This window comes from Cadophora gregata (assembly GCF_030347475.1).
Source record: "Cadophora gregata isolate MNR1 chromosome Unknown scaffold_4, whole genome shotgun sequence".
NCBI lineage: Eukaryota > Fungi > Ascomycota > Leotiomycetes > Helotiales > Ploettnerulaceae > Cadophora > Cadophora gregata.
In genome coordinates this window covers 2256513-2269187 of record NW_026695927.1, presented here as the reverse complement: position 1 = coordinate 2269187, position 12675 = coordinate 2256513, and the positions used below count along the sequence as shown (strand labels likewise).

Sequence of the window (12675 nt, the reverse complement as noted above, 5' to 3'; positions counted from 1 at the left end):
TTTTCAGGCAGATTTAAAACGGGGATAATGTATTGGTGAATGTGAGACTAGAAGTTGGGGTGGGAAGAGATAATCAAAAGATTTGTGGAAGATCGGAATCGGTCAGCGGGACGTTTGACAGGGACGCTCACACAACGGGCATTCTCATTTACTTCATGAGTACCTATCTCCTCAACTGGTAAAAACACACTTTTGGAGGGTACAGCGCTGAAGCGAGGCGCTAAGGCTGCCTGGACGGGCAACGCAATATTCAAGTTCCAGCGTTCATCGCTCAATTGCAGGTACTCGCTACAGGCTATGCACTCCCTGTAAAACGTATATCTTATGCGGCAATTAAAGGGATACTTACAGCGCAGCTACAAAAATAATCAGCCAATGGAAGACGGCTTCTTGGATGAACTGCTACACTGAAACACAGAATATGGCATATTATTTTAGAGGTGGCATACCTCGGATTTCAACGCATCTGCTCTCATTCCAAAAGCCATTTCATATCCCAGAACTTGACCAGCATTTCCAAGCCCTTGACGCCTCTCCAAACCCTCTCATACTCTTCCTCACTACGCCAAATCATTGATCCGCCACCTACACCTCCTGAAAAAAGTCTGAAAGCTGTGCGTCGATTCTGCGTTGCAAACTCCTACGCTCCGCACGCAACTGTAAATACTCGTCCCTCGATGGGTAATGGGCTTCGATCCTCCGTTGCTCCCACGGCCTCAACTTCATATCTAATTCATCCGCGAACACTTCATCCACGGAGTTTATTCTAGAGATGTTCAACAAAAGTCTGTCGATCATGGACTCGCCGGGATGGACGTGAGGACCATCCACTTCCGTCGCGTGTGCTCCTTTGGACAAGGGGTGGAAGGAGATGTCGAAGGCTATTGACTGGATCTGAGATGTGAGGGTGTCTTTAGGGTTAGAGGTAGAGGCGGATGCCGGCGTAGATGGCAGACCAGTGAACAGCCAGCGCGTAAGGTGGAATAAGCCAAATATGTTCGGTTTATCCAGTGGTGTGCTGAGGTGACGGATCTGGTCGAAACCGCTGAAACGAGCCAATGTTTTCAGGCTCGGTGGGCTCTGTAAGATGTCTGACAGCGAAAACAAGGAATGCAAGTCGATGAATATTGTGTCTTTGTCGGGGTTGAAACGGATCTTTTGTGCGCCTGCGTTGGCTGAGTTGGCTCCTTTGTTTGTTGAGCTAGCTGGGTCGTGGAGATCAGGTAGAAGGTCGAGAATCACGGGATAACGACGTTGGTACTCGTTGTACACTTCGCGGTTGGTATGTGGTGGAGGAAGAGGTGCTAAGGGAGCACTGAGTCTGTAGGTGTAGTAAATTCGAGCGGGAACCACTGTGGACGTGGTATAGAGTAGGTGGATTGTTCGGTCGATTTGGATCGGAACTGTGACAGAAGAGGTGGAGAGGACCGGGAATGCAGCTTCCCACTATATATTATGTTAGCTCATCTGTTTGGACTTTTATCAGAGAAAGATCTCCGTTCTAAAGTTTTGATTTCGAGGATTTTAACGACATAATGAAAATGGGATGGCTTACAATGCGGAGGCGCAGCTCAAACGCAAGCTGTGGGAAGAGTGTAAAGGCGGGTTGAGACTTCATTGTATATGTATGACTTAGGTTGTGATGAAAAAATGGAGAGTCTGGTAACTTCTTGGTATCTGAAGATGTGTTCTGAGATTATGTTTGGAGAATCTAGAAACTGGCAGGCTGAGGATTCAAATAGGATGGCTAGCCAAAGCAACGAAAAGGGGCTCGAGCATCATTGTTCAAGCACAAAGATTGTCTGAAAGAGTATATGAGTCAAAGGTATGCTCATTGGTGAGCTGCTCGAGTTGTGACTCGCCAAGTAGAATACTTGTCTCTCCAGACACACTGAGTAGTCTGGCGAAGGCTCAGGTAGTTATTTTGCTTGATCACGGCTTTCACGTCTTTGTTGGAAAACTCTCTGGCAATGGACTCACATCCCTGGTCTACTAAGTAAGCTCTGTGCGTCGTTCTGGGACAGACACTTTCATACAAATTCGGATAGATTCGCTCAAATTACCCGAGATCTGTCTCGGCTATTGTAGTGAAGTGGTCTCTTGCTTGGACCAACGACACTACTCTGCTGAGTGTCTCAAATTTCCCAAGAAGATATGAGGACAGTGCAAAGTGAAGCGCAGATTACCAGTTTACAGCGAAATGACTAGGCAACCGACGTTTCGGACAGAATGCTGTCTTGCTCAACAACTCTTATATCTATAGCGTGCCTTTTCCTTCGACATACACTCCCACATTCGGTCAGGCTCCAAGCCAACAAGTTGTTGTCCACGCTATGCCATCAGAATCATCCAACAAAGACATCTTTGGTGCATTGCCCAACAGGGCCATTGTTCTTTTTGATATTGAAAGACACCCATTAATAGGTCTTTCAAGAGATGGATTCTCAGGTTGTGTCTCAGGGGGAAACTTTTCTAGTCACTTCGAGGTATGCCACGTTGAAACTTGCACTCTCTACTTCCCGTACTTACAAAGAAATTATCCCTCAAGAACAGGATTCATAACTGTATAAGAGGCATATAAGTCAGGGAGTAATGGGCGATACGTACGTGTCCGGCGCCTCGCACTAGCATCCATTGTCTCTCTCCGTACCTATTCGAGATCAACGTCATTACCATCCAAACAATTTTCCAAGATGTCAGGCACGCCACTTATCCAATATACCTGGATCTATCAGTGTCGTAGGTGTGAGAAGTCTCTCACCAAGCACCACTCGTCAAACGACCGTCTCCTAGCAATTGACCCAAACGTCCCGAGAGGGCCATGCAGCTGCATTTCGCTTGATGAGAAACAGCGAACTTGCAGTAAGGAAAAGCTCCTCGATGAGCCTGACGATAGCCCTAACTGGGTCTATCTCTGCGACTGTGTCAGAGAATGGACGGAGCAGCGTAGTCCTGGGCAATCTCAGATATCCGGAGAGGTATGCACCACCTGCTATCCGCAAGGAATGTGGGAGCTGAAGCGATTTTTCAATAGTATAAACCCAGGCATGGCCAGGGTATCAAATTTTCAGCAAGATTTGTCACAGCCTGAAGTAGCAGCCAGTAAAATCCCATCCGAATGGGTACTGGACAATCAACTAGCCCAGCGGCAAGACTGCAAACCTTCTGGCAAGTCTAGTATCTTCCGATGCTTGAGCAACTTGAAGCAAAGAATCACTCATTCTGATAAGCAAGAAGGCGATGATTCAAATACCTCAAGCTCCAGAGTTCTCCGCCGCCCCTCTTTAGCACACAGCTTGATGGACATCGAAATCCCATCTCATCAAATAAAGGTGTTGATTTCCCACCTCGACCCAGATGACGAGGATGAAGACTTGGAGGAAGCAAGAGGCTTTGCCGCGGAAGGCGAGGATGACAGTTCCTCTGATGATGATGATGATGATGATGAGGTTCTTGCATCACTTCTCACAGAAGTCATCGAACGTGACGATGAAAGTTCATTATTTCATTCTGAAGGTGTCACTCTTGTTCTCGAGAATGTTCCCACAGATAGCAATGAGGAAAATGACAGCAGCCTGCATATCCTCAGCCAAGCCAGAACAAATTGCCGACGAGTCAACATCTGGTCACCTGAAGAGGGCGACATACGGCTTGACGTGAATCCAAGAGCTGTCAACTCTTCTAATCTGAGACTGGTGGATACTCCCTCCGCAGACTCGGGAATGCAAGCTTCTCCTTCCTCTACAGAGTCTCGTCGGCCAGACAATGCTGCACGCATTCAAGAAGTCCGAAACTTCTTCTCAATTCCGGAGTCTGTACCTACGAGTTCAATCCCATACTTCATCAGAGGTCATTCGCGAGTAGGAATGAGCTTGGAATATGGTATCGTCCTAACTTGTGGGGGGCTCACGTTCCGACACCGCCATCCTCACATCTGGCTGCGGAGCACTCAACCAGGACGACTCGCCGAGTTCAACGAAGTTTTGAACTCGGACGATATCGTATGGGAAGACGATATAAGAAGAGAGGTGAGTGACTCTGACATCGTAAGATATGATGCGCGAATTGCGAATACAGCTTCAGGATCGGTGACTTTAGATTCGAGATTCGATTTCACCCGCCTTGACGGTGATGATGAGACAGAGTTCTGGTCTGCTGTTGGTGTTTCGGAAGGTGAACGCTCGAGATTGGTTGCAGAAGAACAAGAGCCACGACTACACACTGATCCAGACTCTGCATGCGCAGCCTGGGAGGCAAGTGATCTCATCTTAGAAATCAACGTGCAGCCTCATGAGCTTCACGAGCGTGTGCCGATTTTTGAGGATGAGAGGGACGATATTGAGGAGGACCTTTCCTTCTGATTTCACCCAACTAGTGCCCCCACAAATTCCATGTGTTGTCAAGAGATGAATCATGATTTCCTTGTAAGTTTCCCTCTGGGATTTCTGGAAATTACGAGTAGGCCTCTCCTGTAACACTAGGAAGCAGTAGCCTCTACCTTCACAAAGTTGTCCGTCCGTAGTTAAACATGGTCTTTATTCTTATCAATTTCCAAGTGATATATGTAAATCAAATCTGGTTTCGGAAACCTGAGCCCTAATATTATCAATGACCATAAAATACTGGCCAAACAGAGGGACAAGGCAACTAGCCCAGCTTCCTACTCATTCCAGCGCAACTGTGAGGGGTTCTCGCTTAATTTGGTGATTTCTTCGAGCACTCTCGTACAACGCCGATTCCGCTGTTCAAGACGATCACAAACATCAATTGAGGATGGTTTGCTTCCAGATCTGTGAAGGATTTTAGATTTCTGGTTTCCAGGATCTAGGATTTTTTCCGGGACAACAAAGTGACGATGAGCTGAGCTCGAGTCTGGCCACCTTCAGGCTCGAGGTTAAGCTCCGAAGGACATTGTGCAAATGTATTCACGGGGTCTTGCTGGCTGTAACGTGCTGTCCAATGACTTTTACTTGACCATGATACCCTTGAAACGGCCCTTGTTGAAAACAGAATCAATTATGAAAGTCCTGCGACCTGCTCGGACGAGGCGCATGGTCCTTGGCGAAGCTTGTATGAAGGCTGAAGTCACTGCCGAATCAGGGAATTAAGCAGCCTGATAGTATATCTAATCTTGATAGCTCCTCTCAATTGGACGCCATCAATAAACACACGAGTCGCTAAACAAACATAAGTAAGTGCTGATTGGAGCGAAAACCTCTACGACAGCCGCCCACCCCTCATTGCAAGCAGAAGGATTCTCACCTCAAGGCACGTCCCGTTTCCGTACAACAACAATTCATCAAAACAAGCTTTAAAGTACAACGCATCCCGTCTCCAAATTCCGATAGGCCACCGCTCAAAATAGCGACAAGCTTTTCTTGCCCAGCTCCCGATACCCCAGAGAGGCTCTCGGTTGGATGCAGGTGCGTGCTTGGCAGCCTTTCAGCTCCTCGTCGAAGGATTCAGCATAAATGCTTGCAATTCCACAAATGCGGGTGGAGACATAACACCGTAAGATGGATAGATTGTTGTGCCGCATTTTGAGATTTGCGGGAGAGAGGTCGTACAAACCCCGCGTTTGGGTGGTGGATGAGTGGTTGTGAATGGTGAGCAGGAGGAATCGGGGGGTTCTTTTGTACGCCTACGTAGGTATTTTAATCTATTTACTCAACCGAGCTGAACATCTGGAATTGGCCTTAGTGATTTTGGTGAGGCTCTGGAGTTGCCATGTCTATATAAGTGGCGACGAAGTCCTAAGCAGAGGAGAAAGCTCAACAGGAAGATCACGAACTTTCAACATTCGCGGCACATCAAACATCACCCTCGTAAATTTTACCATAAGACCCTCCAAGTCACAGTCACAATGAAGTACCTCGCACTCACCCTCAGCACCCTCCTGACCCTCACTGTCTCTGTGTCTCTCCCAAAAGAAATGACCGAAAATCCCGCCTACGTCCTCCGCAAACGACAAGAAACCGGTTTCCAAACACACTCCTGCGCCATCGTCGGTGATGGCAATGCCTTCTGCCGTACCTGTGACAAGAAGAGCTGTAAATCAGTCAAGACTCTGACACATGGGAAGAAATATAACTTCGATTGCGTGTGTCGAAGTGGAGAGTGTGTAGATGGACTTTGGTAAGTCGATGGAGGTGATGTTAGTTGAAGAAAAAAGAAATGCTGATGATTTTATATAGTGGATGGGATTACGCTTATGAGTATGACTGCTGGGTTTGGGCTGGACGGTGAGTTTGCTTGAGGCGGGATTGATCCTGTTACTGATTGTTGATAGAACTGATGACAACTGCCCCACGGCCGGTGCTCGTAAGTTCCAGTCTTCCTCCTCGAGCATGATCGAAAACTTCTTGCTAATATGATATGTGTAAAGATGGTTTGACAGAGTGTGCATACTGCAAGAGATGAGCAGCCCTGAAACGCAATTTTGAAAGGTTGAGGCTGGTCTGCCGCACTTGCTTAAAGACAGCTGATCATTTGTTCTCGTGCTTGGGAACTGCGGGGTTTGTTACAGTAAAACATAACGTAACGTGTATAAGAAAACTACATTGCTACGGACTGAATGTCTGCATATTTCCTTCCCGTGCAGCGCCTGGAACAGCTGCCGGCAATGCCACTAAGGGAATTCGCTTAAATTCCTCAGAGAAAGTGAAGAAAGCTTCTCTGCCTCTCCCAAAAAATAAAATGCCATGATAACCGAGACATGACTTGATTTTCAGCAAGTTGGCTCAATAGTGGAAGACCATCCAAGCAGAGGAGCCTGATTTCCTGCTCGGTTCAGCGAGCAGCAGGATGAATTGGGTTATCCCAGAAAATGTTCATTAATTTCTACTTGGGCCCTTTGAATCCGTAGGAGAGCCTGTTAATACCAGCAGCAGCTTGTCCGGTCCAAACCGGTGGACCGGGGATTTTGTAAATCTAAACGCATCAGCAAAGCCAGCCCTATCCTAAGATCTCCACCCAGGTTTTAAGACTTACGGTTGCATCCCCAATATCATCCGTATAAATATCAAGATTGATCTCCGGCTCTGCCATCAGTCAGCAAGCCAAACCATAACCACAAAACCCTCATGGCCAGCCAACTCACGACTCATATCCCAAACCCCTGGGATCCTCGTCAAGTACTCCTCACCAGGTACCTCCTCACCCCCACCGCCAACAACAAGATGCGCACACTGCGGATAGAACTGCGGCTTATGCGCAATATGCAACGCAATAATCTCATGTCTGATCAAATAATTTCCCCTCCTCAACCCTCTCGGAATCATCTCCGTCCACAAATCCGGCATCCCATCCCAATGCTGGAAATCCCTCTGTCCCCACATTCCCTCTCTCACAGTCCCACTCAGAAGTCCTCGTTCTGCAATCTTGAACCATTTCCCTTCATTAGGGTTAAAGGTTTCGCATGAGGCGCCGCAGTCGGCCATCATGACGGTCATGGGTCCGACGGTGTGTAGCCAGTAGTTGTAGACGGCGGTGATGTTGTCGCCGGGAAGGATTGGGATGAAGGAGACGGCGGGGGTGCCGGGGAAGTTGCAGGCGAGGGAAGTGTTAGTGGTTTCGAAGATAGGATCGATCGTTATCCATTTGCGTTGGACGAGCCAGGGTTGGCCATCTTGCTCGGATGGTGGAATGCTTGGGTCGTAACTGTGAAGTGTTAGGAGAGTTCATTGACTGATGGGAGAAGTGGCGAGATACCCGGCATAGTCAATACCGTTGACGGTGTAGTTTGATGTTCCTCCATGTGCGACAACAACATCCAGCAGGTACGCGATGAGAATGAGTACACAGCCCATACTTTCGAGGCACCTTGACTCTGCTGAGCATCTCAATCACGATTGAGGAGAAAAATTCTCCAAGGCATACATCTCAAGCTTCTCAAGATATCTCCTAACGACATATCCAGGTATCGGCAGGATTCAAGATCTCCATCCACTTTATCCTTCCCACATCACCCGTCAATCATACGCGGAGCACCGTGGAGCACCTGACCCCAAAACTCTTCCCACAATCCCAATGTAGCCGTCCATTCCAATTAATGTTTCACAGCCCTCAAGCAATAAAGGTGTTCCTGCGGGGAATTCATTTGCTTATTGCAGACTCATCCGCAACTGTGGAGTTGAATGGCTGCCCAGATTCGGCTATTTTGGATGAGCCTGTGGGGAAAAGCTTGACTCCGGCACTTTCTAATCAGCCTGACGGTATTCGTCTAAGAGTATGACTGCGAGACATAGAATCGTGTGGGGCTCGGGAGGTTCAATGGAATACAAAATGGAAACGTTTCGCTCGAGATTGGTGCTTGGCCGTTTCTTGGGCGGTAAATACTGGGAACATCTCCAATTCTGAAGTCCAAGATGCATTTCTCTAGATTTTTTGCTGTTGTAGCACTGGCTTGCTCGAGTGTTTATGGCGCAGCCTTAACGCAAGTGAGTAATTATGGAGGGAAAGCGACCTCCAAAGCTCAGATGTGAGACTCACCTTCTTCACTTGCTCCAATACTCACAGAAACACAGGTGGGTGTACGTCCCAGACAATGTCAAACCAAACCCCTCGCTTGTGGTAGCGATCCACTCTTGCGAGTCTTCAGCACAGAAATACTTCCAGAATAGTAAGATTCCTCGGAAACAAGGATCAGATGCCAAGGGTTACATCAGTATCTGGCCAAGCGCTCCGCAAAGCTGTTGGGATGTTTCGAGCAAGTCGACACTTGTGAGGAGTGGCGGCGGTGATTCGAATGCTATTGCGAACATGATCATTTACGCGATGGACAAATATAAGGTCAATGCGACTCAGGTATTCGTCACTGGAGGATCTTCTGGAGGTATGACGCCTTCATTCTTGCTCCCGATTGTAAATGTGCTGACTTTGATCCAGCCATGATGGGAAACGTGATGGCTGCGGCGTATCCAGACTTGATGTCTGCAGTTTCAGTCTATTCAGGAGTAGCAGCAGGATGCTACGTCGGAGCAGGAGTGGCTCAATGGAACAACGCATGTGCCAACGGCCAGAGTACCAAAACTGCACAAGCCTGGGGTGACATAGCACGAGCCATGTACCCAGGATACAATGGCACTCGCCCAAGGATGCAAATCTGGCACGGCTCGGCAGACGGGACGATTGCGCCGCAGAACTATCAGGAAGAGTTGAAGCAATGGACGAACATCTTCGGTGTGAGCATGACGGCGACAGACTCAAAAGACAATACCCCGGAGAAAAATTACAAAACAAGTAACTATGGGCAGAATGTGCAAGGGATTTACGCCACTGGTGTTGGGCATTCGTGTCCGGCTCACTTGGCGGAGTCCGAGGCTTGGTTCGGATTGAAGTGAGGATCGAGATGGCAAAAGTTATGAGAAATACAATGTACATAATGAAGAATGGTGGTGGATAAGAATGTGACATTGAAATTCGCTGCTCCACTTCCAAACAATCAAAATAGCGGATATTTCTGGATCAGAAGTAATAGGAAGGTCATGTTGGGACGCAGTGCAACCGCTACCCCAGCTTAGCGAAAGGCAGGGACATCTGAATCATGACAAAGGCCACCCTCTAATTTTAAGATTTCGAAGAGTGAAAGCTCAGTTACTCACGCTATGATCCAAATAAAGTTCGGACCATACAAAGACATTATCATATCCTCTGACCCCACGCCACTAGCGAAAATAACCACAAAGAACGGGCAGAAGCGAAACCTAGAAAACAACAAGGAAAACAACAAGGAAAACAATAAGGTCGATTGTTCCTCTCTTTACCTCATCATTGAAGTACAGATATAAAAATAAAGAACAGATAAAGCACAAAGAATGAACAGAAAGTGTCCATAACGTATAAATCCACTCCACAATGCACATTGTTTACACCCTACACATTCTCCCATTTTCCATTTCACTATACCCAGCTTCTCTTATAGATACCCAGACACTTCCTGGGAAACTCCATTACTATCTGAACACACAAAGAAAGACCCTATACTTGAAGCGAAACAGCAAAGAAGCAACCAGAACCATAACCCAAAGCAAACGGGAAAAGAGCATCCCAACACAACAAAACACAGAAAGATATAGCACATCACATCGACTATGTGCCAACTAATCTCAATTTGCAAGTGTGGTGACTTCATCCGCGATACCAAACATCAGTGCGAAGAGTATCGACGGCGCTACAAGCAAGCAAAGAGGCAACGAAGCCTCGGCTTTTTCAGCTGTTTCTTCCCCTCCTCTCCAATCGAAATCCAGTGTCACGAACGAGCAGAAATCCGTACCGGACAGGCCGGAGAGTTCTGCCATAACTGCAAACTCGAAAAACCTCGCGCTGACAGAGCGAGGATACGGCAAGCACAGGAGGACCAGGACTGGAATGCAATAAGAGCAGACCAGATTGCCAAGGCTGAACGCGAGAAGTTTCTGTGCTCCAGATGTACCAAGGAAGGAAGGATGCCGGACATCATGATTAGGGAAGCGAATGGCGGACTCTGTTGTGCGAACGGGTTGGTGGAGTATGGTGAGCCGCAGAAGACTCGAATTCCACGACCAGATGCTGGATCTTCACGGAGGCTAGTTCGGAGGGAGCAGGGAAAGCAGGAGAGGATTCCTCAGCCGCGGGTCGGCGTTTCGAGGTTACCAGAGCATATGCAACAGATGAGAGCAGCACAGAAGCCTATTTCTCAACCGCAGGCTGGACTTGTGAGGGGAGTAGTACAGAGGGAACAAAAGAGAGGAATGTCGAAGCCACTTCCTCAACCACCAGCTGGACAATGCCGGAAGCCAGCTGCGACAGGACAGATGAAGAACAGGCGGGTTGATCAAGTGCAAGCTCCTCCTCTACCGTTGGCTCCTCGAATGCAGAGTCAGGGTGACCACCTCCGAAAACCCATACCGATGGCGCAGAAGGAGGCACGTCGGCCTGGATTGCGGCGTGTGAATAGACAGGAGTCGTTGCGGGCGGATACGAGAAAGGCTGCACAAATATATGGCCAAGATCGTCAGCGAAGAGACTCATTCTTGGAGCCAGAGCTCAACAAGCAGTGCATTATGACTCCTGGTGGTGGTGATCCGCGGACCTTTGGAATGGGTCATCCGATTCACGAGCCGCTCTACAAGGAGCCTCCGATTGATTGGAATAGGTGGTCCGAAGCGATACAGGGCTCCCATGGTCGACTACCACCCGAGCATAAGGCACCGCTACCTATCCGGCCCTTGAATATTGGACAAGCGCAGAATGGCCAGTCGATCGCTCGAAAACCAGTCCCAATCACGAAGCCAGATCGATTACCGAGAGAGCGGAGTATGGAACATGGTTCGCCGTGTGTGTCACCAATGTCATCAAACGCATCACTCAGGGTAGAGGACATGATGTCTGATGTCGGTGGCCAGGTAAATGCTGCCATGGGCGACTGGAATCGACAATATGTATCACGATATGTATCACCTATGTCGTCACCTATAGCACCCCCACCGCCTGTAGTCTGCTGGCCCCAGCAGCGGTCGATCGGGTAAGCAGATAGACCAGTGGCAGTTGTAAATCGCAATATATTGAGTCATTGTACATGAAGTACGACACAAAAGAGACATTCGTTCCCCAAAATTGCCTTTGTGACTTATTCGTCAAATCATTACAACCAAACTCCCAACTCGAGCGTGCTCGTTCTAGTCGCCAAAAGCTAACGCATGGCATGCAAAGTAAAATCGACGGAACGCAAGCAAGTGAAGAAATGAAACGGTTTCTCACTGCATACTTCTTCTCTTCTACCACTTTTCGTATCCTGGTCAATTCTTTCCCCTCTCATACGCCTGGCCCATTGCTCCTGGCCGAGCCTTCCCCCAAATCTTCTCACTCTCAATTCGATATGGGCTTATTTCTGCCGCAGCGATTATCGCCAGTTCAATTTGTGGGCTTCTTGCCTATTCATTCTGGTCAGGTTGTGTCGGAGAAGTTCCTAGTTCGCCTTTCCATTCTTGGCATTGCCGTTTCCATTCTGTGCCTTCTCGGTCTTGAACTTCTCGATCTCCTTCTCCACAGCGTCGCCGACTCGCTTCTGCAACTCTGGTCTGTAGCCGAACTTGAATAGTCCTTCCATGAAGACAAAGAATGGAGCAAGAACCAATGCCTGTACCAAGTTGTCCAGCAGGGCAGGGGCCCGGCCCTCATATACTCCATGTCCAACAAATTGTGCGATCCAGGATACGATAAAGACGCCAATGCTAGCTTGATTGGCGAGAGTGCTCGATGCGGAGGCTGTGAGGTGGTTCGCAAATGCAGTCCATCCAATGATGATGGGTAGGAGTATACTACCTGCGACTGGCTCGAGGAGGATGTAAAATCCGCCGTAAAGAATGGCTCCTATTGTACCGATGTTTAGGGGCAGGTTGGGAATTGTAAGCCATGTTGGGAGAGGGATGATGGTCGGACTGTTCGTTGCCTGTAATATTCCTCAGCATCGAAGACCCCATATAGCATAAGTCAGGGGCGTACCAGTAGTAACGAAGTCGCTAGGATCAGAGGGACACATATCATATGTATTCCAATGTTGGTGGGATTGTGGTGATATGCTCCGTACTGCCTTTGGATTAGCAAATGCCCCTGGAGCTTCGTACATCTACTTACGAAGCAGAGCTGCTTCTCAAGGTTGAGAGACATTCTGGCAACAGGTGATGGAGTTGCCAA

General features: G+C 48.3%; 7 protein-coding genes across 7 annotated transcripts; 4 read left to right on the top strand and 3 right to left on the bottom strand.

The window, feature by feature from the left end:
* Nucleotides 1-585: 585 nt before the first annotated feature.
* On the bottom strand, nt 586-1618 carry ONS95_010473 (uncharacterized protein; the record flags this gene model as incomplete). The annotated part of the gene is made up of 2 exons (XM_058504069.1): nt 586-1446; nt 1556-1618. 2 exons carry the CDS (start codon nt 1616-1618, stop codon nt 586-588), a joined length of 924 nt encoding a protein of 307 aa, XP_058360782.1.
* A 1075-nt stretch (nt 1619-2693) lies between these two features.
* ONS95_010472 (uncharacterized protein) lies at nt 2694-4361 on the top strand (the record flags this gene model as incomplete). Its single annotated transcript, XM_058504068.1, has 1 exon — nt 2694-4361. One exon carries the CDS (start codon nt 2694-2696, stop codon nt 4359-4361), a length of 1668 nt encoding a protein of 555 aa, XP_058360781.1.
* Nucleotides 4362-5863: 1502 nt separating this feature from the next.
* On the top strand, nt 5864-6420 carry ONS95_010471 (uncharacterized protein; the record flags this gene model as incomplete). The annotated part of the gene is made up of 4 exons (XM_058504067.1): nt 5864-6135; nt 6195-6242; nt 6290-6321; nt 6386-6420. 4 exons carry the CDS (start codon nt 5864-5866, stop codon nt 6418-6420), a joined length of 387 nt encoding a protein of 128 aa, XP_058360780.1.
* A 420-nt stretch (nt 6421-6840) lies between these two features.
* Nucleotides 6841-7808, bottom strand: ONS95_010470 (uncharacterized protein; the record flags this gene model as incomplete). The annotated part of the gene is made up of 4 exons (XM_058504066.1): nt 6841-6930; nt 6991-7040; nt 7100-7659; nt 7711-7808. 4 exons carry the CDS (start codon nt 7806-7808, stop codon nt 6841-6843), a joined length of 798 nt encoding a protein of 265 aa, XP_058360779.1.
* Nucleotides 7809-8366: 558 nt separating this feature from the next.
* Nucleotides 8367-9341, top strand: ONS95_010469 (uncharacterized protein; the record flags this gene model as incomplete). Its single annotated transcript, XM_058504065.1, has 3 exons — nt 8367-8479; nt 8526-8833; nt 8887-9341. 3 exons carry the CDS (start codon nt 8367-8369, stop codon nt 9339-9341), a joined length of 876 nt encoding a protein of 291 aa, XP_058360778.1.
* Nucleotides 9342-10457: 1116 nt separating this feature from the next.
* Nucleotides 10458-11507, top strand: ONS95_010468 (uncharacterized protein; the record flags this gene model as incomplete). The annotated part of the gene is made up of 1 exon (XM_058504064.1): nt 10458-11507. The coding sequence occupies one exon, from the start codon at nt 10458-10460 to the stop codon at nt 11505-11507; it is 1050 nt and encodes a 349-aa protein (XP_058360777.1).
* A 440-nt stretch (nt 11508-11947) lies between these two features.
* Nucleotides 11948-12648, bottom strand: ONS95_010467 (uncharacterized protein; the record flags this gene model as incomplete). Its single annotated transcript, XM_058504063.1, has 3 exons — nt 11948-12430; nt 12484-12567; nt 12616-12648. The coding sequence occupies 3 exons, from the start codon at nt 12646-12648 to the stop codon at nt 11948-11950; spliced, it is 600 nt and encodes a 199-aa protein (XP_058360776.1).
* Nucleotides 12649-12675: the final 27 nt, after the last annotated feature.